General features: G+C 48.3%; 1 protein-coding gene across 1 annotated transcript; it reads left to right on the plus strand.

Moving 5' to 3' along the window:
* Positions 1-920: 920 nt before the first annotated feature.
* Positions 921-18,418, plus strand: AHCY (adenosylhomocysteinase). Its single transcript, XM_016200658.2, has 10 exons — positions 921-1,036; positions 7,638-7,828; positions 9,185-9,260; positions 10,581-10,730; positions 11,582-11,694; positions 12,142-12,349; positions 12,441-12,528; positions 12,628-12,745; positions 13,566-13,760; positions 17,530-18,418. Exons 1-10 carry the CDS (start codon positions 1,009-1,011, stop codon positions 17,659-17,661), a joined length of 1,299 nt encoding a protein of 432 aa, XP_016056144.2. The 5' UTR covers positions 921-1,008; the 3' UTR covers positions 17,662-18,418.
* Positions 18,419-25,662: the final 7,244 nt, after the last annotated feature.

The raw sequence follows: 25,662 nt of genomic DNA on the forward strand, positions 1-25,662 counted from the left end.
TATTTAGCATTGGTCATATAGGTAGAAAACCCATTAAGAAAAGCAAAGAAATTATTAACACAAAATTCACTGTAGCGATAACCCCAGGGTTGGGGAGAAGGGCATGTGATTGAGGAGGGAAACAGGTGGCTCCTGGGGTAAGAGCTTTATTCCATCAACACCTGAATCACCTGGGTACATGTGGGCACAACAGCCATAAGTGTAGGTGAGAGGGCCCAGGAAGACGGAGCCTTCCTCTTGGAAAAAGGAACATCAACACTTGAAGGCGCCAGTGAAGGAGGAAGTTGCTAAGGCCTGATGAGGATCCCTGTCAACAGTGGGAGGCGAGTCAGGAAAGTGGGAGCCAAGGGCACACTGGTGGGACTGGTGCAGGCTGAGGCACATCTGTTGAATTCAGACAGTACAGTATGGTACCATTTATATAAAAGGCTTTAAACACAAAGAATTCTACGAAGCGTTTAATGATTTATACATATGTAGTAAAGGTATAAAAATGCGTACAAACTTACCAAAACTCAGGACAGTGGTTAGGTTGGAGGAGGGTGGAAGGTCTGGGATTCTACCTGGCATATTGCAATTTACTTATAATCTGTGTGGTAGCTACATTCGGCACATTTTACAGATGAGAGAACTGAGGCCCAGGAAAGTGAACAGGTTGGAATTTCACTTCCACTCGGTTTTGACATCGATTCACTGGCTTAACGAAAGATAGAACATTCTCATTCGCTCTCAGGCCTCTCAGCGACCTCCCTTCCTGACCCACAAGGGACAAAACCTGTTCTCAGCAGAGATCGAAGTTTGCTCTGGTCCCGCCCTGGTGCGCTGGGCCCCACCCCCAAGGCTCGGCCCTAGAGGGACTCATAAATATGCAAATAAGAGGAAGATATTTAAAGGCGCCGCCGCCAGGAACGGATCCCTTCCCGTTGCTGTCGGCCCAGTTCCGTTTCCTAGTACGAAGCCCGGCCCCCTTCGCTTGTGTCCATTACTCCGTGCGGAGTAGCCGTCAGCATGTCGGACAAACTGCCCTACAAAGTCGGTGAGTTCCAGGACCTGCAGCAGGCCGCCTCAGGTCCTTGTCCGCTGGAGGCCTGTGCTGGTGGCGGCCCCGGGGCCCACGCGGGGCGCTGAGGACCCCCTTGAATCGTTGGCCCGGCGTGGTCCTGGCTGCGCGAGGCCGCCTGGGGGTTGGAGTTCTCGCGCCGGGGCGAGCGGGTAGTCAGAGGGAGCCTCGGACTACAAGTCCCGGCGTACCTCGCGAGGCCCGTGCTGTGGCGCGGACTGCTTAGCCACCAAGTGGCGGCACGTTTCGCAAAGAGCCCACCGGGGCCGACGGGGAGTGTGCACCTGGCCATGGCCTGGGACCCCTGGCATCTGCCAGGACCTGCACTAGGAGGTCCGGGTCCTGCTTCAGGAGCCTAGACCGGCCTTTTGGCCAGCTAGGGGGTCCCGGACAAGTGCCAGTCCCTCTCTGAGCCTCCCGTAGGGAAGGTGGGGGCACTGGAGCCCCAATAGGCGTGTGAGGCGAGGCCTGGAAAGCGAATCCAAGGCCGGCACTAGTCCATTCACAGGGGACTTTGGGCTTGTTACTCAACCTCTGGGGTCACCCTTCTGGCCAACAGGGACAGTCGTGCAGAGAATCTCGCAGAAAATTTGGAGTGGTTAAAAAAATTCTTCCTGCTGTCGTATGGATTGAAGCTGATATACTGATAGTTTAAGTTTACTGGGCGTTTACTAGGGGATGGGCACCATCTTATACCTTTATTCTAGATTAATTCATTTTATTCTCACGGCTTTTTAGGGTAGGGACCGTTACTTTCTCATTTTACGATGAGTGTATTGAGAGGTAGGAAATAAAGATAACTTGACCACAATCTTACAGCTGGAACGAGGTGGCGCAGGATATGAACCCAGGCCCTGTAGTCCTCTGAGCACACCTCACCACCGTATGTTAGAGAACATTTGGAACAACACTATGAACTTTCAGCAAAAAGCAGTTCAGGCTGGCTAGCAGTTTTTAAAGTAAATTCAAGGACACCATTAAACCTGGAGAAAGGCATCAACATTTATGGAGCACTTGCTGTGTAGCTGATTTGCATATGTTTACAGAATAATCTTCAGAGGTGGACTCATCCCATTATACAGAGAAAGAAGCTGAGGAAGTGATTTGCAGAGATTCTGTGAAATACAGTTGACCTTTGAACAACATGCGTCCACTTATATGTGGCTTTTTTCAATAAATACACTGTTGGCCCTTCATGTCTCCAGGTTTCACATCTGTGGTATTTTCCATCAGTGGTTGGTTGAACCTGCCCATGCAGAGGGTCAATTGTATGCATTGTTTTATGCCATTTAATTAATTTTTTAAAGTTAAAAAATGTATTGATTGATTTTAGGGAAAGAGAAACATTGATTTGTTGTTCTGCTTATTTTTATATTGATTGGGTGCTGCTTTTATGTGCCCTGACTGGGGATCTAACCCACAACGTTGGCATATTGGGAGGACACTCTAACCAACTGAGCTATCCTGTCAGGGCAGTTCTATGCCATTTTACATGAGGGACTGGAGCATCCATGGATTTTGGATGCTCATGGGTGGGTCCCTGGTATCCAATCCCCTGTGGATACCAAGGGATGACTGAAGGTTTGAAGGCATCAAAAGTTATACACAGCCTGCCGGCATGGCTCAACGGTTGAGCATCAACCTATGATCCAGGAGATCATGGTTGGATTCCCAGTCAGGGCACTTGCCGGGTTTAGGGCTCTGTCCCCAGTGGGGGGCGTGCAGGAGGCAGCCAATCAAAGACTCTCTCATCATTGATTTTTTTTCTCTCTCCCTCTCCCTTCCTCTTTCTGAAATCAGTAAAGATAATTTTTTTTAAAAAAAAGTTATACACAGATTTTTTTTAATATTTATTTTTCTGTTTTTATTGATTTTAGAGAGAGAAGAAGGGAGAGAGAGAGAAACATCAATCGCCTGCCTCCTGCATGCACCACGACGGGATGGAGCCTGCAACCCAGGCATGTGCCCTGACTGGGAATTGAACCAATGACCTTTTGGTGCATGGGACAATACCCAACCAACTGAGCCACACCAGCCACTGCCAGATTTTTAAAAAATTAATTAAATTATTATTATTTTTTTTTACTTTCATGCTAAATCTTTATTTGGAAATGTATGTCACTGAGCAGGTCAGTCATCCTAAAATTGCAAGTCTTTACATTATGCAGAAAAATGCAAGAACTCGTTGCACATATTTTTGAAGTTAGCTGGGTCATTGCCCCTAACCCCTGTGTTGTTCAAGAGTCAATTGTAGTAGCTTATCAGTAGTAGCTTTTGAAGTAATGGCCAGAGTAGGCTATTGTCCCTATTTTGTGGGCGATGAAACTGAAGCCCAGAAAGGTTAAGTCAAGGTCACGTTAGTGGCAGAGTTGGGATAGAGGCTTGTCATACTATGGAGAGATCGATGGGTCAGGATTAAAGGCATTGGGTTGTGTGGGAGGAGATAAGTCTGCATTTGGAAGCTGGGGAGCTTGGCTGGGTAGGGTTGGAGGGAGGAAGCCCCCATCGAGGAGGGCGTACTGTGCCAGACCTTGCCCATATGACAGCTTTAATCCTCAGGACTCACAAGGTTGGGGATGATTATTCTCACTTTACAGATGAAGAAAGTGAGGCTAGCCCTATCTGGTTTGGCTCAGTGGTTAGAGTGTTCGATTCCGGCCAAGGGCATGTATCTCGGTTGCAGGCTTGACCCCAGCCTTGGTCGGGGCGTGTGCGAGAGGCTACCAATCAGTGTCTCTCTCACATCAATGTTTCTCTCTCTCCCTTCCACTCTTTCTGAAAGGCAATGGAAAAAATATCCTCGGGTGAGGATTAGAAAAAAGAAAGTGAGGCTCAGAGAGGGTCTTGCTATTCTTCTTGGCTTGTCCTGGCTTAGGTGTTCCTACAACTTCTTCAAGGTCCCAGCTCCTGCAGGACCAAAAACCCCAGAGCTTGGAGCGCCAGACCCTCCTATGCCCCTGTAGGTGAGGGGTCCATGGAAAACTCTGGGGCTGGCACAGCTGCCATGAGGGCAGTGCAGTTATTTTCAGCTAGAGGGACTGGTGGTAATAGAGTGGGTAGAGCTTAGCAGATTAGGACAGAGCCCATTGTCCACTGCTGCTGGGCCCCTCTTGGGAGCCTTGAGAAGGCCTCTGGCTCTAGCTCTTCCTGGCCATCAGTCCCACCTCTGCCACTGACTGGCTGTGGAACCTGGGACAGACCCCTTTCTGGGCCCTTTTCTCATTGGTAAATGCTGGGAGTTGTACTGGGTTTAGATTTGTTTCTTTTTTGTCACCCCTGACTTGTGCCAGCCCCTTTCATGGACCTTCTCTCATTCAGTCCTAACAATAGACATGGTCAGTAAACATTTGCTGACCCCTTTTCTGTGCCAGGCCCTGTTGAGCACTGGACATACAAAGGTGACTCAAGGATGAGGTTGGAACACATACAGTTAATGTAGTATTGTCTCCATTTTATAAGTGAGGAATTCCACCCACTTCTCTCTCCACAGCCACCACCCCAGTTCTGGTCACCCTTCTCACAGGTCTTCCTGGGTCTCTTGCTCCACATATACATCCAGCAACCAAAGTTTGTCTTTTCAAAAGACAAACTGTGATTCTTCCTCTTAAAACTCTGTAGGCTTCCCACCTTACTGGGAATAAAATCCTGACTTATCTTACTTCCTCTACTAGAATCATCCTGGTGCATTCCATTCCTCCAGTAGGAGTATACCAAATTTTTTCCTGTTTCCAGGTTTTTATTGAGTACCTGCTGTTTGCCAGGTCTGTATCAGATGCTTGGGGAGGAGCCACCCAGGCTAAGAGAACCACTTGGGTTAAAGCCCTGAGGTGGGAATAAGTTTCACTTGTCTGAAGACAGTAAAACTAACAGTAAGCAGATCCATGTGGTTGGGAAGTTAGGGAGGGGGAGAAGAGGGTGAAGAGGTGGGAGGACCAGGGTGGGCAGTCATGTGGGTAGGGCCTTCAGGCTGTGTAAAGAGTTAGGATTTTATTCATGGGTAAGAGGAAGCTATTGGAGGTTTGGTTTTTTACTTCAGCAGAAGAGTGGAGGTGATATAACTTAAATTTTATAAAGCATCTTCCTCTCTTCTGTGGGGAGAATAGTTAGACCAGTGAGGAGGCTGCTTCAGTAATCCAAGGTAGGAAGTTGTTGTCGGATTGCTTATATATTGGGGATTTTGAGCCAACAATATGCTGATGGATTGGAAGGGGTTGAAAGGGGAAAAGAATCGAGAAAGTTTTTGTTTGGAGCGGCTGGTCAGATGGTGTTTCATTTCCTAAAATGGGAAAATTGGGGGAGTAACATGTTTGTGGGGAGGGTAAGGAGTCATGAGGGTTCAAACTTGACAATAGATCCAATTGTGCATCTAAGTGGAGATGTTGAGCGGGCAATTGGATTACATGAGTCTCATGGTCAGGGGAGAAGTTGGACTGGAGAAAAACACGTGGGAGTCATTGCTGTAGAGAAGGTATTTAAAGGAAACGGGAGATGATGGAGCCCTGAGGGCTTCCAAACATTAGTCATTTATAGGAAGAGGAGCCAGGAAGGTAGGAGAAAAACCACACAAGGACAGTTATAGAAGCCAAAGAAAGGGTTTCAGAAGGAGGGAGTAATTAATGGGATCAGTGCTGCAGGGAGAAACGTGAACATAGGTAATTGACTATTAGATGTGGGGATCAGGCTCGTCTTGGGAGACCTTGAGAAGAGTGGCATCCATGGAATAGTGAAGTCCTCAAGGATGTGAGAGGATATGCCTGGTCTGTAGTACAGATGAGGACTAGTGGATTCCATGGAGGAAAAGTGGCATCGTTCGGCATTCTCAGTGAATTGTGGTGAGGTTGGAACAGACATGCATACAGTTAATGTAGTATTGTTCCATTGTAGTATTGATGAAAGAAAGGTCAGTTGAAGAAGAAAGGTGTTAGAGGTTTGGAGAGTAAATTTACTAAGAAAATGTAAGAGGATTGCTGGCATGTTCCTTGAGATTTGCATCTTAATAAATGAGACCCTTTGGTGTGGCTGTGATTTTTTTTCCTGCTGGACTCAATGGTTTAGGTGGGGTAGAGGGGTGGATTTAACCAGGGTGGGAGTTTTGCCATGATTTATCAGAGGATGGAAGGGTAGAAGGGATAGCAAAATCTTAAACTGTGACAGGAAGAAATTGAGAACATGAAGGCAATGCTGTCAGGGGCAGTGAAAATTGGTAGGATTAATGGATTAGAGATTCTGACCTGACTGGCTGCAACCTTATTGGAGTTGGGGCTATAGAGGGAGAGGACTGGAAAGATGGAACATGGTTAGAGTCAGTTGCTTGAAGTCAATATTTCCAAGGGAGAGTATCACTGGTGATGGGATGCCAAGGTGGGCAGGGTGAGGTAGGGGTGGTGATAGGGGGAGGGAGTGTGTGTTGAGGCTCAGTAGTAGTAGTAGTCCCTCCCATGGGGGAGGAATATTTCATTTCTGAATTGTACAGCAGGAAGCAGACTGACTTAGTTTTATTATGTTACTATTAAATTCTCTACCCAGTTACCACCTCCTTGGGTAATTGACAGGATCTAAGCTTCCCTAAAGATAGTAATCACCAGCAGCCCAGGCCCCATCCTAGACCTACTGGATCTGATTTTCCAGGAGAGATTTATAAGCCTGACAGATGACTCTTAACGGGGAAGGGACTGAGTTTTGGAATGGGCTAGCGTAACGGGGTAGGGAGGGTGAGATTATCAGGAGAGTACTGAGATAGTGAGAGCTCATAATAGTATCCTTTTTTCCTGCCTGAGAATTTAGACAAATTTGAGACATCTGGGGTGGCAGATAGAAGCCAAAATATAACTTTCATTACTAATAACATTGAAGCCAGAGGATGTAGATTAGTGTCAAAGTCCAGTGATCCTGCTAACTGTACCCCAAAACTCAGTTAACACTCATTACAGGCAAGGTGCAGGCAAGGTGCGCCTGCGAGGGTCTGTGTGTGGAAGACCGTGCTCCCTGCTGGCAAGGTGGCTACTGATTGCTTGCAAAAGGGGGAGCTGAACCGGGCATGCCCAGAGCGTCACTTACACAGATGCATTCTCTCCTTGGGGAACCATCGGGAGTGGGGAAGAAACATTTTCATATCTTTAAGAAGATCAAAGAACTGTGCTGAATCCAAGGCGTTAGTATCGTTTATGAGTATTGAATTCAGCAAGAGTGATGACTTGGAAGGTGGACAGACAACCAGGAGCTAACATCTGTAGGGAGTGAGGAGGTTGGTAGGTGGCTGCAGAAAGGGTAGTGGGACGTATATGTACATATATATAGGCTGATAGCTATTTTCAAGGGGGCGCTTACCTGTGTTATTTACACGTGCTGTGTGATTCTTTGATTGAATGTGCCCTCGTACAAGACTGTAAGCTGAGGTAGGCAGGGACCATGCCTTTCTTTTTTGCCTGCCTCGGCTCCATCAATCCGTGTGGAGTGCGTGGCAGTCAGGCACCAGGTTGCTCAGCCTAGCGTTTTGAGCCCACAAGTGGACGAGTGACCAGTGCTTGCCGGTTTGTGGGTGAGCCGCTCATGGAACTCCCATCCGCCTGCCCCGCAGCTGACATCAGCCTGGCCTCCTGGGGACGCAAGGCCCTGGACTTGGCGGAGAACGAGATGCCGGGCCTGATGCGCATGCGGGAGATGTACTCAGCTTCCAAGCCGCTGAAGGGCGCCCGCATCGCCGGCTGCCTGCACATGACCGTTGAGACAGCCGTCCTCATCGAGACCCTCGTTGCCTTGGGTGCTGAGGTGAGGTCCGCAGCTGTTCTGGGCGAAGTGGGAAATCCAGTGGGGTGCCCCCTCAGGCCCAGCTGGGCTGCAGCTGGGCCACAGCGCCGTCACTTTTTGTGGTGAGTGCTGAACACATTTTTTTTTTTTTTTCTGACTGGGAAGATGGCATCAAACTGCCCGCAATTCACACGCTCCTGACTGAGGCCCCTCCGGTGGGAAAAATTCAACCCAGTGTTGCACTGAGTTAAGGACTGGCTGGCTCTCACTGGCCCTCCTCGGGTCAGGTGCCGGCCCTGGGCCAGTCATGGCTGCCAGAAGGATGGTGTGCTCTGATTGGTTCAGCCTGGTCCTGGGTTCGTGATTGACAGCTCTCCTAACCACTGTAGGAGGCTGGGCCCAAGTTAGTTTCTCCTAAAGAAGGCAGGGCCGACCAGCCAAAACCAACTAACAGACTACGCTGGGGCTCGGTCCTTGGACCTCTTCTTTCTTTTCCATATTCACACTCTGATTTTATGACTTTAAATACTATCTACATGGTGATGACTCCCAGATAAATGTACTAGCTTAGACTTCTCCCTGGGAGCTCGAGACTTGTATATTCAGCAGCTGGTGTGTCGTCTCCACTTAGATAACAGACACATCGACCTTGACATGTCCATGTGAACTCATGATTTCTTATGCGCCCCTCACCCATCCTTTTCTGCAGTCTTCCCACAAAAGCAAATGGAAGCTCAGCCTTCCAGGTTTTCTTAGTTCAAGAACCTGGGGTCATCCCTGACTCCTTTCTCTCTCATTCCAACAACTAATCCTACAGCAAATCTGGTCAGCGCAGCCTTCAAAATACACCTGTTATCACCTCTACTACTTCTGTGACATCTCTTCTGACCTTTTTTTTTTTTTTTTTTTTTAAATATATCTTTATGATTTCAGAGAGAGGAAGGGAGAGGGAGAGAGAGAGAGATAGAAACATCAATGATGAGAGAGTCATTGATCGGCTGCAGCCCACAACCCGCGCATGTGCGCTGACCGGGAATCGAACCCTGATCGCCTGTATCCTAGGTCGACGCTCAACCGCTGAGCCACGCCCGTCTGGGCTCCTCTGACCTCTTAACAACAGCTTCTTCCCTTGTCTCCTTGCTTCCTTGTGGACCCCCGTTCTCCTCCACACAGCACCAGAGTGATGGTTTAAAACAGAAGTTGGGTCTTGTCACTGTTCTGGCTCCCTTTCCCTCACCAGCACCCCCACTCTATAGCCACAGAGCCTGCTGGGCCTAAAACACAAGCCTCTCGCCTCTAGCTCCGGGGCTTTTCCTTATCCCTGGCAGTGACCCTTGTGTTTCTGTGACCACAGCCCTGTCTTGCTGGCTCTTCTAGGTGCAATGGTCCAGCTGCAACATCTTCTCCACCCAGGACCATGCAGCAGCTGCCATTGCCAAGGCCGGCATTCCAGGTGAGTGCTGCTTGCTGCTGGGGGTGTGGGGGTGCATGAAGGGGCTCTGCTGCTCCATGTTTGCTTCACTGACTCCTGCAGTGACAGGTTTCCCTGTAGCAGGGGAGGGGAGTCATGGGCACACAGTCCTAGCCTAATGACCTATAGGAAAGAGCTGTTTTGTTCCACTGTCATCTAAAGTTCTGTGGGAGGTGCTTGTTGTCCCAGCTTAAGTCATGTGATCAAGGACAGGATGGGAACCACTTGGTATAGAGGAGGGGAAGTTCCTTAAAGAAAGGATCGGGAGGAATACTGGTCAGAAAAAGAGCCCCAGAGGTTTATTGCCTAGGGTCTGATGGTCTAGGGAACTGGGGGAAGGAAGGACCAAAACTAGGAGGAAGAACTTTCATAAGCTGTTGGAGAAAATGGCATATGTCTGCCTGGGTCTGTGGAGGGGAGTGGTTGGCTCTGATGGTGATTACATAGGACATTCATGAGTTCTAACTAGCCTCAGGTGGAGGGGAAAGTGTCAGGAGGATCTCTCCAGAGTCTGACCAGGGCTGGATAGGCATGTCTCCCTTTCCTTAGCCGTGGTTGGGCTTCATGCCCCTTTTCTGGGAAATGCCTCATTTTCAAGACTGTTGTCTGCCCCAGATAGGCAAAGGGGCATACTGCCCTGCTTGGCTTGTGGCCTTTGCTCAGAGGAGATTCAGAGGAGCCCCACACTCATGTCCCAGTCATACCATATGATGGGAGGAGCCTGGACTGGTGGTAATATCTGGCACAGAGAAAGTACTCTGCTATTAGTAATTTTTTGGCCAGACTTTGCCTGAGACCATCCACCACAAAGACTGATGGGTCTTCAAGTCCTTTCAGTGCAGAATGATCCTTGGATCTTGTCTTGTGGGTCCACCTGAGTGTGGCTCCCTGCCCCTGCAGCACTTTGGGTGTGAGCCTGGTCACTATGGGTTGATACCCTAGTCCTTGGGGCTCAGACAAAAAGTGGTAGGAAAGTAAAGAATTATCTCCAGTTACCTATATCTGGCCTCCAACCCACTTAACCCATACTATTTGTCCCATTTACAGATGAGGAAACTGAGGTTCAGAGAGGTAAAGTGATTTTCCCAAAGTCACACAGCTGGCGAGTACAGAGCCAGGATTTGAACTCCGATCTCTCTAGCTCCAAGTTGTGTTTTTATTACCACTGAGTCCTCAGAGGGGCTGGAGATGGCTGGGCAAGGGAATTAGGAAGGAGATAGTATTGGCTCTGCCCGGGTTGTTAGTTCTCTGGAGCAGATACCAGTGGGGAAGGCAGACCCTGATGTGCCACTTGCTTTCCAGTGTATGCCTGGAAGGGTGAAACCGATGAAGAGTACCTATGGTGCATTGAGCAGACGCTATACTTCAAGAATGGGCCTCTCAACATGATTCTGGACGATGGTGGTGACCTCACCAACCTCATCCATACCAAGTACCCACAGCTCTTGTCAGGTGAGTAGGGTGGGTGGGTAGGCTGGGTGCTTGCTGGCAACCTAGATGGAGCCTGCTTGCCCATGTAAAAGCAGCAGGCTGGTAGGATTCCCAGCACCTCAAACAGCAGATTCTGTGGAAGATGGGAGGACAGCAGTTTCATGCAGGCATGCTGGGGCCTGGCCTCCTGACTTCTGCCAGGGTGGCTGGGGGAGATCTGGCTGAGATGCTCATCCAAGAACAAGCATAAGCCAGGGCTGGGAATGAGTCAGATTTGTTAAGCAGGGTCAGATTTGTTAGAGAGGAAAGTGGGGTGTGGGCGTCAGTTGGTGCAAAGGCCCTGAGGCAGGAAAGGACTTACTCTTCAAGAAACAGCATGGTAGCGTCCTTCACTGGGAGGAAGTATTTATTGAAGGCCAGATGTGTGAGTACTTACTAGGCTAAGATAAAAGAATTTGGCTTGATCCTAAGAGCAATGGAAATAATTAGAGGGTTTTGAAAAGATTTCTCTAAAAACATACATGTTCAAAATGCCTGCTGTGTGGAGGAAGTGTTGCAGCTGGGAGATCAGGCGAGTAATGATGGTAGCAGGGACTAGGGCAGTGGCAGTGGGAATGGAGAGTTCTCAAGTGTCCTGGCGACGATGCTGACTCCTCCCTCATGCTTGCCTGGATGATTGGTGGACTGTGGTATCAGTCACAGGGATGTGAACCCAGAAAGAGGAGTGGCTTTAGAGGACAAAGATGAGGAATTTGGGTGAGTAGATGGTATGGGCTCTTGGGGCTCCGTTCCAGAGTCTCCTCCCACACACACTCCAATCCCTTGGGTAGCCCCTTCCTGGCCTGAGGCTCACCCCTTCCCCTCTTTTCCAGGCATCCGAGGCATCTCTGAGGAGACCACGACAGGGGTCCACAACTTATACAAGATGATGGCCAACGGGATCTTGAAGGTTCCTGCCATTAACGTCAATGACTCTGTCACAAAGGTGAGCCTGTAGGGCAATGACAGTTCCAGCTGTTGGCTCCCAGTGCAGCTTGGGAGTAGGTCCCTGAGGAAGGACCCTGGGAAGTCTGCAGGCTAGGGACTTGAAGGCCTCATTTGAGGGGAGGAAGGAGATTGTAGACTGTGGGTAATTAATGTATTAAAGAGGGGACAAAAAGCACAGTGAGAGTGGCGCATCAGGAGCTTTAAAGTGAAGCAGATTCTTTGACTGGGCAATCTCTTCTAGTAATTGATTCTGAAGAAGGCTTCTGGACCGGCAGAGAAAGGCTAGCAAGAAGGGCTAATTAGGGTGAGAGGCATAGGGCATAAGCTTGTGGGGAAAAGTCATAGATGATCAGCCCAAGGCCCACCAGGCCAAGATGCTGAGAGTGGGTCTGGGTCCCCAGGGCCTTGCCTGCTCCCATTGTCCCTTTGCCCCCTCTCCTTTCAGAGCAAATTTGACAACCTCTATGGCTGCCGGGAGTCCCTCATAGATGGCATCAAGCGGGCCACAGACGTGATGATTGCGGGCAAGGTGGCGGTGGTAGCGGGATATGGCGACGTGGGCAAGGGTTGTGCCCAGGCCCTGAGGGGTTTTGGGGCCCGAGTCATCATCACCGAGATTGACCCCATCAATGCACTGCAGGCTGCCATGGAGGGTATGATAGGGTGAGGGTTGGCTGTCAGTCACTGGAGCCAGAGGAAAGGCAGGGCCACCCTGGGTGCCCCATGGCCACTGTTTCTGCACAGGCTATGAGGTGACCACCATGGACGAGGCCTGTCAGGAGGGCAACATCTTTGTCACCACCACAGGCTGTGTTGACATCATCCTTGGCAGGTAGGTGCCAGGTAGGGGGTCCTGGGGAGTGAGAGAAGGGGCTAGCTTGGGGCTGCTCTTTGCCCCTAATGGTTTCCCATGGGTTTGGACTCCCCATAGGCACTTTGAGCAGATGAAGGATGACGCCATCGTGTGTAACATTGGACATTTTGATGTGGAGATTGATGTCAAGTGGCTGAATGAGAATGCTGTGGAGAAAGTGAACATCAAGCCCCAGGTGAGCAGCCCAGTCCTTCCAGCAGGGTGGGCAGATGTAGGGCTGAGAAGGGTATGCTCACGGGGTGGCCATCAGGGGAAGGCAGATGAGGCAGCTCTGGCAACCTGGGCAGTGGGATAGGGAAGAAGACGGCCTGGATTCAGGGCACTTAAGTCAGCATCTCGGAGGGAGGCCAGGGCATTCTGTTTTTCAAAGGTCCCAAGATGTTCTGATGAGCAGCCAAGGTTTAGCATCACTACATTCAGCTTTTACTGAGCATGATGATTGAGAACATGGGATCTGTCCTCAGACTGTCCAGACTCAGATTGCAGCTACTTCTTAGTGTTTGGCTCTGGACAAGTTTAACCCTTTAAATTTTAGTTTCTTTATTTGTAAAATAGGGATAATAATGGTACTTAAACCATAGGGTTGTTGTTAGTCATATGTATATATATACACACATAATTATATATATAGTTACATGTGTGCTCTTAGCTCAGGGCACATGGCAATAATAACAACAATAACAACATTAGCTAGTACTTACTGAATACTTAGTATGTGCCAAGCTGTGTGTCAAGTGCTTTATATGTGTCAGCTCATTAAATTCTCACAGCAGACCTGTGAGGTCTGTAGCTCAGAGCTGCTTGATAAGTATTGCCTATTATTATTAATTGAGTGTGACAGGGCCTGTGCTAGAGGCTGTTCTAGGGCAGTCCAGGCCCTTCACAGCTGCTGTTGGAGATAGGGAGGCCTGCTGGACAAGAGGGTAGGAGGAGGCAGGGGTGGACATTGGGAGCATTGCCCCACTAGCCCTCACTGCTGCTCTGTCCACTTGCAGGTGGACCGCTACCGGCTAAAGAATGGGCACCGCATTATCCTGCTGGCCGAGGGCCGGCTGGTCAACCTGGGCTGCGCGATGGGTCACCCCAGCTTCGTGATGAGCAACTCCTTCACCAACCAGGTGCTGGCGCAGATTGAACTGTGGACCCATCCAGACAAGTACTCTGTTGGGGTCCACTTCCTGCCCAAGAAGGTGGGTATCCACCTCCGACCCAGGCCAAGGGTCATGTGTCTGGGCTCCCCACACAGGGCTTGCCAGAGTTTACTTGAGAGGTCCTCACAGGGTATTACACAGGGCAGAAATAATTTTCTTCATTTAGCAGTAGAAGAAACTCAGGCCCAAAGTAGGGAATGCCTCCCAGAGTGGTAGGGCTGGGTGATGAGAAGAGCATGGGCTTTGTAGGGCGACCTACCCAGGTTTAAATCTAAGTCTTAGCACTTAGCAGCTGTATAACTGGGGCAAGTTACTTAACTTCTCTGTGCTTCTATTTCCTCCTCTGTAAAATAAAGGTAATACTACCTCTTTTAAGGATTATGAGGATTCCCTTAGATCAGGGGTCACAAACCCACATGCCCAGGGGTACTGGGCAGGTAAATGAGTTGACTGGGCTGGGTAAGGACTAATAGATGAGCACATACCCCAGTGAAGGGGTCAGCTAACTGTCATTAACCTGAAACCAAGGCCCATTGGACCAGGGCTCCTGACATTTCAAGAGAAGCCAGATATTAAGATCTTTGTATGAAATATTTAATTTTTAAATATAGGCAACTTGTTACCTTTTGTTTTGTTTTTTTAAATGTATCTTTATTGATTTCCGAGAGAGGAAAGGGAGAGAGAGAGATAGAAACATCAGTGATGAGAGAGTCATTGATCGGCTGCCTCCTGCACGCCCCCAACTGGGGATTGGGCCCACAACCCCAGCATGTGCCCTGACAAGGAATTGAACCCCGATTGCCTGGATCCTAGGTCGACGCTCAACCACTGAGCCATGCCCGGCCAGGCTTGTTACCGTTTTTAAAAATAACCAGGTGGGTCAACTTGGACATGTTTGTAAGCCAAATGCAGCCTTCAGGCTATAGAATTGTGGCCTTGGAATGAGATGATACCACTAACACGCTGAGCATAGAACCTGACAATGCTATGGGAACGTGGTCAGGGTAACCATGACAGTGAGGTCTTTCTGACATCAAACCCAGTGCTCATTCTAACACCCCATGCAATGTGCACACCCCCAGCAATCAGAATTGCTATGTTTTAGTCCTGGCTTTTTTTGCCAGTGTCATGGGTGAACTTGGCTTTGCCATTTAGCCTGTCTTGGCCTCAGTTTCCCTATCAGCTAATTGGTAAGAGTAGCTCTTGCTTATCTAGCATTTGGCTACTGGAGAGGTTGTGGTGGAGTCTCCATACCACTCCCCCTACCCCTTGAAAGGCTGGTTCTTCCAAGTGAAGTAGGAAAAGGCCCAGGTGTCCTCTTGTGGCCTGGGGCATAGGGCATCGGCCCCCAGAGCCAGCTCCTTTCCCCCTAGTCTTCCTTGGGCACTTCCCTTGGACCAGATGCTTTACCCATAAGGGCCTCTGGGCTGTCCTGTTCTGTGTAGTCTGCAAGGTTCCCAGCCTTGTGGGGTTAAAAAAGTCTCATTTGACCTCAATCTGATTCCAGTTGGAGGAAATATGGCTGTGAATTCGGTGAGAAATTAAACAGACCTTTGAAATGAGGTTAGGGCTGGAAGTAAAGAGGCAAAGATCTCATATCCCACCCCAGCATATGGCCCCATTCTTACCTCCCTCATCACTGCCAAGGTATGGACTGGGGACGAGACATTCTCAGCTTCATGCCTGACACATACTGTGTGGGCAACGACAGAGAGAGCAGCCGCCATTTATTAAGGTGTCTACTTGCACCAAGAAGTGTAACACTGATCTTTGTAATAGCCATGAGAGATCCATCCTACAAATGAGGAAACTAAGGTTCAGAGATTGACTTGCTCCCACAGCTGTCAAGTATTGAGCCAGGAGTAGAACCCAACTCTACTGTCTGTCCACACTGTTAACCATTATGACACACTGCTTTCTGGGGTGAGTGCAGGGAGAAGGAAGAAGTGTGTTCAGGTCTAGGCCAGGCCAAGTGAAGGGAGTATTTAGTGTGTACTCTGGTGGTTGGAGACCTTCATTCTGCTTCCAGAACTAGCATGGACTTGGGGCTGGGCTCTGCTCATGCCTTTGCCTTCTCCCCAGTTTCTTCATCTGTTATATAGAAGAATAAACCCTACCCTCCTTAGGGGTATTTGTGAGGCTCTAATGAGACAATGGATTTGAAATCACTTGGAAATGTAAAAGTTCTTGGGGCTCAGCTGTGGAACAAAGCTGTTGTGTCATCATGGGATGGGACTTGGGGCATTAGGGGCAGAAAGAGGCCCTACGCAGAGCCAGAAGCTGAGAAAGTTGACCCTTCTCTAAGTACAACCACTTGCCCTTCTTCTGAGACCCCTTTTATGTATTTCAGCACTGGTAAGACTTAAAAATTGGTTTTATCTAACCCTAGCCTCTGTCCTTCTTAGTTTCTGTTCCATCTCTTCAAAGCTGCCTTGGAGGCCATAAGTTGAGATACTTGAGACAAGTTTTCGGGTGTGAGAGCCAGAAGGACCTGGGTTCAAGTCCTAGCTCTATCAATAACTAGCTGTGTGACCTTGGACAAGTCATTTCACCTTTCTGAGCCTTCATTTCTACATTTATGAACGGAGGATGGCAATTTTTTATTAGTCAGGATCCTTTTGGTGGCATGTGGTAGATAGAAACCCTGTTTAAACTGGTGTGTTAGTTATTTATTGCTATATAACAATTTAACCCCAAAACTTAATTGCTTAAAACAATAAATGTTTATTATTTCAGTTTTTGTGGGCCAGGAATTTTAGAGCACCTTAGTGGGGTGGTAATGACTTGAGGTCCTTTATGGTCCTTTCTGAAGTCTAGACTGGCTGGGAGAGCCACTTCACCTCACTGTTGGCAGGAGGACTCAGTTCCTTGTCACATTGGTCCTTCCATAGGGCCACTTAAGTGTCCTCATGAGATGACAGCTGGCCTTTCACCAGAGTGAGTAGTCCAGGGGAGCAAAGGAGCTAGCTGCAGTGTCTTTTAGAACCTAGTCTCTAAGTCACACACCATCACTTCTGCTATTTTCCTGTTCATTAGAAGTGAGTCACTTAAGGGGTAAGGAATTAGGCTGCACCTCTTGGAGAAAGGATTATTATGAATTTCTAGACAAAGAATTTAAGGACATATTTTAAAACAATCACAACCAATTTAATCTAAAAAGGAAGTCTATTGGCTATACAGGGTGGGGTGAAAGTAGGTTCAAAGATGTCCATATGAAAAATAATACAATAACTAATAATAATACAAGAATAAACTGTGTTTCACGTACTCACGACTGTAAACTACTTTTGCCCCACTCTGTGTAGTGGAGGAGTCTAAGATTCAGACAGTGGACCCAGGGATTCAGTGTTATTAGAGCTCTGTGTTTCTCTGTCTTGGCTCTTTTTTTTCCTTACATTCACTTCACTTGTCAATTGGACTTACCACTAGCAAGCTGAGACTGATACCCTCCTTGTTTAGGAATCCTGGTGGACTTGAAGAGACCCTTTCTCTACCTGTTATGGAAAATGCCCTTTCCATAGATAAATTCCAGAGAAGCATTTTGGTTAGCTACTTGGGTTGGTGGAAGGTGGGGAAGGAGATGTAACTGATGGTCCCACCAGGGTTACTTGGAGAGAAGGAGGTAGCGTGGTTCCCTTTGGAGGAAGGGGAGCTGGGAAGTCAACAACACACCCACTGAGGGTGACGGAGGATAGGATGAGGTAATGTGTGTGGCGCATGGCAGATACCCCAACTGAGTAGTTCTTGATGCAGGTAAGGGGTTCCAGAGCATGGTACTGAGTCTACATCTTCCTGTGTTTCTCCGCAGCTGGATGAAGCAGTAGCTGAAGCCCACCTGCGCAAGCTGAATGTGAAGCTGACCAAGCTGACTGAGAAGCAGGCCCAGTACCTGGGCATGCCCCGTGATGGCCCCTTCAAGCCCGATCACTACCGCTACTGAGAACCAGGCCTGCCCTTTTTGCCTTCTAGCTGCTGTCCTTGTCCAGGTCCCACATCTCCCCAAGAGTAAATGGCGCCAACTTTGAGAATGGTTTGTGAATGTCCCCCATTGACTCCCTGTGGCTGGTCACTCAATCTTTGGGCTCCACTACATCCCTCATACTGTTCCATGCGTGACAGGGCAATTTGAGAAGGTAATTGAGCCCTTCCTCAAGCCCTGGTCACAGTGGAGGTATATGGGAGATACCCACAGGGAACCATGAGCTCAGGGGTTTTAGAAGTAGTGGGCACAACGCCTGTGCACTTTATTATCTAAGCCCTCACCTGGCCTATGGATGTTGTACCCATGTTCTTGGTTTATAGGTTCACTGGTTCCTCAGCCCATGGCAAATGAGGAGGAGCTATATCAATGGGCAGGGAGGAACTGTTGGAGTTTGAATGCTCCTGAGAGCCTGGCTTAGTGCTGGGCATTCTCTTAAACCTCAGAACAATGAGGTTGGTACTTTCAGTCCCCTATTTTATAGGGGTTATAAAATATACTGTTATGGGACAGTGGAGAAAGAACAAGAGAAGTGACAGCCAGAGGTTGAGATGGGCCAGAGAATCTTAAAAGCAGGCATAGATCTGCCACCACTTTGTAATGGTTCCTATCACAACCCTGGATCAAAAAGAGATTAATTTGGTTTATAAAGTTTATATAATGCTTATAATGTTAGAGCAGGAAGGTAGGTAAATAAAAATTTTGGTGCCTAAAAGAATTTTGAGCCTTTATTATATAGATACTGTAATCCATTGCCAACAATGTATGCCTTAAGGGGTGATATTTGTGTGCTGATGAAGACACAGAGTTGGGGGGTGGGGTGGGGAAGGTAGAAGAGGGTATAGGAGGGATAAATGGTGGTGGGGAAAAAATAAAGGGAAAAAAAAAAAGACGGGGTTGTCTGCAGTTTGGGGTTTTAACCCTTGGGCTTGGAAGGATGGGTAAAGTGAAGAGAACTTTTATCTCTTTAAGCATGTTTCTTGTAAACAGCTTGTTTTTAACCCAATCTAAGACTATCATTTAATAGGTGAATTGAACCCTTTATATTTATTGTAACTTATGTTTGTATTTATTTTCTGTACCATAGTTTTTATGTCCCAATTCATATTTTCTTTTTCTCCCCATTTCCACTTTGGACTGATCCAGTATTCCTTGGGGAACTATTGTTTATTGAGCACCTACTGGGTGCTAGGGGCTTTGTAGTTGATTTTTTTTATTTTCACAACAAGCTTAGTACTAATATCTTAATTTTATAGATGAGAGTAGAGAGAGACTCAGGGAGGTTAAGTGTCTTTCCTAATTTCAAAGTTTTTAAGAGGCCTCATCATGAATGAAATCACAAAAAGTTGAGCTCCTCCCTCCTATTTGCCTAAATGGTCATTTACTGAACTCCTAATCTGGTCTAGGAAATTAAAGCAAAATAAGAACCCACCTGGGAATGATAACTGGAAACTATTCTAAGGGTCATCTACTGGATGGAAGGCCTGATGGGGATGGTTGAGGCCTGACCCCAGCCTGCTGGGATCTCAAGCTAGAGGGAGAAGGCAGGCACACAACCAGCTTTGCCATATCCTGGTACATCTCTTTATCTGCCCAGCTTAGAGAGTGCCTGGCAGCAGTAGGAGAAAGGCAGCAGGGAAGAGGTGGTACTTAAAATCAATTTTGAAAGAAATGAAGACTTAACAGAAGGAATTGAAAGCAAGGGCATTCCAGGCAGCAGAACAGTTTAAGCAGGAGGAGGTAGGGGGTAGGAAAGAGTTGTTTGGCTGTAGTATAGGGGGAGTTATGAGATAGAAGACTAGGAAGGTGGCCTGGGGGACAGGAAGGAGAGGCCTTAGACATCAAGATGAGACCTTTGACTTTAATCCTTGAGCTGCAGACTCCTGAAATGTCCCTTATTAATTGAACATTCCACACTTGTGGCTTGTTCATTTTTGTATTCTCAGCCTCTGGCTATGAGGTGATATTACTCCTATGCTAGTAATGAGGACAGGTCCGGAGAGGCCAAGTGCTGACCCTAGATTTTGCAGTAAGTTATATGCATATCTGATATGACTCCACTGTAAATAATTTACAAACTTTGGTAGTTAAATGATTATTAGTAACAAATGACATGGGACCCACTTCTTAACTGATCATGACACCAGTGGTCAAAACAGACCAAGATTCACTACTGTGCCCACTGCTATTTCTTGCACACTTAATTGTGTGCAGGCCTTATGCTAAGTAAGTGCTTATTTCTTCATGACTACCTTATAGGGACTTGAATTCTTGTTTTACAAATCAGGAAGCTGAGGCTCTGAGAGACACCATGAGAGTGAACTGGTTTTTGTACTAGGTAGGGCTCTCAGCCCAAAATCCAAGCCTTTTCCACACCCACAGGCCCTGGTTTAGGAGGAAGGGAGCCTGGTTTCAGACCCTCCAGCATGTGGAGCAGTAACTCTAGAACTGTAACCCAGTTCCCCTAAAGGCAAGACTGCCACCAGAGAGTGCTGCCTACAGTGCCACCTCAGCCATGTACCATGGTGGTCTTTGGAACAATGACTTTTCAGTAGAAAAGAGGGGGAGGCTACTGTTCATCTGAGTCAGAGAGATTAAATGCCTTATTTCACACCATAGCCATGCTGCTCCCTCCAGTGGGCCCCTGCCTGTGTGTAGGCATACTCCCTTCCCTCAAGTCTGTCTCTTCCCAGACACAGGAACTACCTTTCCAGATGTTCCCATCGTGAGATCCCATGTAGTCCCCCCAACCCCCCACGGTCCCCCAGGGATTCTGGCTTATTGTGTTATCCAGGCCTTTTCCCCTGTCCTCTTTGGAGATGTCCTGCCAGTCTGGTCTCAGCCTTACCTCTGATCTCAGGTCTGGTAATCCGTCACATGGGTGACACTGACTAGGCACCCACAATGAAAGATGATGTGTCTCCTAAGCCCCCGACCCTACTCCTGACGTCTGGGCTCTGCCATCAAAGCTTCTTGGGGAAAGAAGGAATTGGCCATGGGTCCTGTGGTATCTAGCCTGGCCATGGCTGGATTTTTTATTTTATTTTTCAGGAAAAGGAACCATTTGTAAAATTATTTTAGCCTCTACCGGGGCCAATGGTCATGGACCACTGGACCATAAGTTCTGTAAGGAGAGGATCCATACTGGACTTGTTCACAGTATTCACAGCACCTGGCACATAGTAGGTGCTCAGTACACATTTGCTGAATGAATGCATAGGTTGGTCTTCCATGTAGTTGTCTGGACCCAGCAGCTAAGTGGTTTTTTATCACTAATGGACTGGGTCTTTGGCTTTGCATCCCTGGCTCCATCTCTAGGGGCCAAGTGGTGCCTGGTTGGTGAGCAGTGTCTGGAAAACACAGGAGCAGTGGCTGCAATATGTTCCCAATATTCTCATTAATGATGACATTATCAGCAGCAGCTGTGGTACAAGGTACAAAAGGTTCTTGTCCTATGGGCTTGCAGCCTAAATGATAATAAAACAAGCAACTGGCAGGCACAAGAAGCATCACTATCTCAGTTATAACAACAGTAGGAGCTTCCTATTTTATAGACAAGTAAAAGGAAGCCCAGAGAAACACAGATTGCCCAGTGTGCAGAATTGTGTTGCCAGCCTAGCCCGAAACACCCATCTTTTTTCTTGCACTCTATCCAGGTAGTTCCCGCTCTATCCTGTCCAGGTTCTGAGGTTTGCCTCCTATTGCATACTGGCTGTGTCACTGCAGGTACAACCCCGTCTTCGGTTGGGACAAGGTCCTTGGAAAGGAGGGAATTTTAAGGAATTTGAAGGATGGAAGATTGTCAGTGGACAAGTGGGCCAGGGGAGGTGGCTTCAGCTGTGCTGGCCCTTGAGCCCCACTGTCCTCACCTCCAAGGACAGAGATACATGGTAGTTATCAGGGCTGAGGCAACTGCTCCACATTTTTCTGTCAGCCGCTAGAATCTTTCCTGTACACAGTCCTTTTAAAAGTCATCTTACGGCCCTAGCCGGTTTGGCACAGTGGTTAGAATGTCAGCCCAAAGACTGAAGGGTCTCGTGTCCAGTTCCAGCCAAGGGCACGGACCCGGGCCCCGGTCAGGGTGCGTGCAGGAGGCAACCAATTGATGTCTCTCTCATATCAATGTTTCTCTCTTCCTTCCATTCTCTCTGAAAAAGCAATGGAAAAAATATCCTTGGGTGAGGATTAATAAATTAATAAATAATAAATAAAATCTTATGGCCCTGGCCCATGTGACTCAGTTGCTTGGGCGTCATCCAGTGCACTGAAAGGTTGCTGGTTCGACTCCGGTCAGGGCAAATGCCCAATTGCAGGCTTGATTCCCAATAGGGAGTATGTGGGAGGCAGCCAATCGATGTTTTACTCTCACACTCACATAGATGATTCTCTTCCTCTCTCTAAAAATAAAAAAATGTATGTTAAAAAATAATAAATAAAATCATCTTATGCCAGTTTGCAACTTCCTGTTTCTTGCTTATAGTGATTCCTTGAGGAAGAGCTGCAGCTGCTGGAGTGCACTGACAGGTGGCATCAGCTTTTCTCCCTACTGGCAGTTCAAGTAGATGATGTCATTCACAGCCCTTGAACCTCAAGGTGCTGGGGGTTTCTATGTGGTCCCTTACCTTGGCTGGTCCTCCCTCACAGACCCTGCTCCCATCTCTATCCCTTCTCTCCCCAAAGCAGTATCCCAGGTGCTGCTCTTCCCAGGGTCCTTCAAAAGATATGCCATACTCAGTTTCTCACAGCCTCAGAGAATCTCTAAGAATGAAATTTCAGGCAATGGCTTGGGACATTTTAGGTGACACGTCCCAATAATCCAAGATAAAGGTTCCTTCCTACCTTAAAAATAAAAGTCAGTTATTTTACCTGATTGGGTAGTTCAGTTGGTTAGAGCATCATCCAGATAAGCCAAGGTTTCAGGTTCAATCCCCAGTCAGGGGACATATAATAAATGGAACAACAAATAGATGTTTCTTTCTCCTTTCTCTTTCCTCCTCTCTCTAAAATCAATATATATTTTTTTAAGTCAGTTATTTTACCAGCAAAAATGGGTTTATTCAAGAACAGCAAAGAGTTGCAAATCAGGGCAAGCAAGATACAACAAAAGCCATAGAGGAAGTCAACAAATGAGGAAAGGGACCTTATTTTATGGAGAAAGAAAGTTGGGAGAGGTTGTTTTGAACAAAAGTCCATTGGAGAAAAGAGATTTAAGGGAGATGATGGTTTCTCATTGGCAGAGTTGCTGGGGTAGTCAATTTCTTGTAGGAAATGTAATGTACATCTTTTTCTGTTGACCTATAACTGATTCCTGTTCATTCTTCTGTCGGGGTCTATAACTGACAATTTGCCATCCAGTGGTAGTACTGTGTTAGAGCTTCCCTTTCTGGCCTCTGGACTCCATTTTAGTGGTTTCCTTTTATTTTCAGATCACCAAGCCCAAGACCAATGCCTGGAAACTGGCTAACAGAGTTGGGGTATGAGTGAGGAAGGATTCCTGAACACCTGCTTTTTACTTGGGAGCCCCAACTCAGGGTTTAAAATGCCTGGGGACCAATGGTCAGTTTATTTAGCTTGGGAGAGGGAGAAACCCCTTTCAGGCCCCTGCATCTCTGGGAATCCCTGGAAAAAAAGGGAGGAGTGGGCATAAGTGGCACCTTTGTTTGGTAGCCTCCTAAGGCAGAGCCTTCTGGCTATAGGGACCCATGGCATCGCCCATTCACAACCAGCCACCCCAGGTTTATCTGCAGATCCTCCCAGAACAGAAAGCCCAGTAAGACTGTGTATGGAGTTGTAGTCTTTCTTGTTCTCAGGGGTGAAGTGGGAGAGCTCCTTTAGAAGGGTGAAAGACTGAATGGTATAGTTCCTTAATGTTTGCTTTCTGTCTGGTCTGCATTCCCTGGGTTTGTCATCTTCGGGTGTTCCCACGTTTAAAGGTAGGGGGCAGCATTGTCTCCAGCTGTTGGATCTGGATAAACGCTTAAGAGGAGTACAGCCGTAGGGCCGCGGTAATCGGGTTTCCCCCTGGCCCCAGAGATAGCCCGTTCGCAGCACGCCGGACTTCCCTTGTGAAGTGGACTCCGCGAAGGGAAAAGGATCTTCCAGGTCCTTTAAAGAAACAGCCACACTTTCAATCAGCCTGCGTATGCTATTTGGAGTTTAGCCCAGCCCAAACCACATCTTCTGAAGCCCCGCCTCCTAAAAGCTACACCCAACTCATTAGCCACGCCCCCACCCAGTCCTGAGAAGCCACACCTACTAGAGGTCACCTGCCCCTGCAGCGCCCGCGGGAGAAGGAGAGCGGCCACCTGAAGCCCCGCCCCGCGGGCGGCAGGGCGGCGGGGCGCTCGGGAGTAGGGGCTGAGCACGTGGCAGGAGCGGGCGCTGCGGAAGAAGCGGCGCAGGCTGCAGGCTTCCGGGTCACCGCAGGCAGGCGCCCGCTGTTGGCAGCTGTCGCGGGTGGCTCTGCAGGGAACCGGTGGCTAGGGCCGTAGCCGCGTCACCTTAATCGAAGCCTTTTTCTGCGGGGAAATGCTGGGGCTGCCCAAGTCGCCCAATCCCACCCCACCCATCCTCACCTTTGCCTGTGAACTCGCTGGGATATGGAAGCCCCTGACCCGACATACCCACCTGCTGCCCAAAGGGCACCCCAGGGCACCCCACCCGCCCCCTCCCCACCTGTTCCCTAATCAGTCCCTCTGCCTCCATCCTTGTCAAAACTGACCTGGCCCGGTCTGGCTCTCTTCCTTCCCTTGGGGACCACACTCAGCTCCACAGTTTTTAATTACCATCTGTCTTCTCCGTTCCCGTGCATCTGCAACCCCCCTCAGTTCTGCCTTCACAACAAACCCGAGTCCACCACTTCACTTCTGCTACCCTGGGCCAGGCCCCTGTGTTCTGTGCTGCTCTGGGCCCCTTACAGTCAACCCTTCAGTGCTCCAAAGAAACCTCTCCAAAGACCTATGATGGCATTCCACTCTGCTTTAAGGCCCCCCAATGGTTTTTCTTTGCATTTAGAATAAAACATAAACTTTACTTTGGCCCTGAGGCTCTCTGTGATCCCCTCCCCCCTCAAGTCTTTACCACACTGTCCCATTGGCCTTCCTTCTGTGCACCAAATGTAGAAAAAGCGTTCCTGTTGCAGGGCCTTTGAACTGGAACTGAATTTTCAAAGTTTATTTAATTTTAGCTCTAGCCAGTGTGGCTCAGCGGGTGGGCGTTGTCCTGTGCACTGAAACTTTGTCCTGTGCACTGAAACTTTGCCCCTTCTAGTACCCATTGGGGCACAGGCCGCGTGGCCAGCTCCATCAGATCATAACGCAGCCCATCTGACATCAATGTTTCTCTCTCTCCCTCTTCCTTCCTCTCTAAAAAAATCAATAAAAAGCTTTACAATTTTTTATTTAGCACTGCTCAACGTGGCTCTGTGGCTGAGCATTGACCTAGGACCCAGGAGATTGCAGTTCGATTCCTGGTCAGGGCACATGCCCAGGTTGTGGGCTCTGTCCCCAGTGGGGGGTGTACAAGAGGCAGCAGATCAATGACTCTCATCATTGATGTTTCTCTCTCTCTCTTTCCCTCTCTCTTCCTCTCTCTGAAATCAATAAAGATATATTTTATTTATTTATTTATTCTTGTCAGGGGCACATACCTCAGTTGAAAGCTCCATTCCCGGCCCTGTCGGGGCACGTGCAGGAGGTGGCCAGTCGATGCTTCTCTCTCACATCCATGTTTCTCTTTCTGTCTCTCCCCTGCCCTTCCACTCTCTGAAAACCAATGGAAAAAATATCCTTGAGTGAGGATTACAAAAAAAAAAAAAGGAATGGAAATCTCAGTCACTGGCCTTGGCTATGCTCACCTGGCTACCACTGGCCTGATGACTCAAAGGAAGCCACCCTCTAGGGCAAGAAATTCAAGGAGACTGCCAAAGGGGAAAGGCGGCAGAGGATGGAGAGAAAAGGCACC

This window comes from Miniopterus natalensis, chromosome 7 (genome assembly GCF_054644295.1).
Source record: "Miniopterus natalensis isolate mMinNat1 chromosome 7, mMinNat1.hap1, whole genome shotgun sequence".
Lineage (NCBI taxonomy): Eukaryota > Metazoa > Chordata > Mammalia > Chiroptera > Miniopteridae > Miniopterus > Miniopterus natalensis.

Bases quoted from the DNA above. Each gene is read 5' to 3' on its own strand.
- AHCY (XM_016200658.2), top strand. From the start codon at position 1,009: ATGTCGGACAAACTGCCCTACAAAGTCG. The intron at 12,529-12,627 runs GTAGGTGCCAGG...GACTCCCCATAG, and splicing joins GTTGACATCATCCTTGGCAG to GCACTTTGAGCAGATGAAGG. The intron at 13,761-17,529 runs GTGGGTATCCAC...GTTTCTCCGCAG, and splicing joins TCCACTTCCTGCCCAAGAAG to CTGGATGAAGCAGTAGCTGA.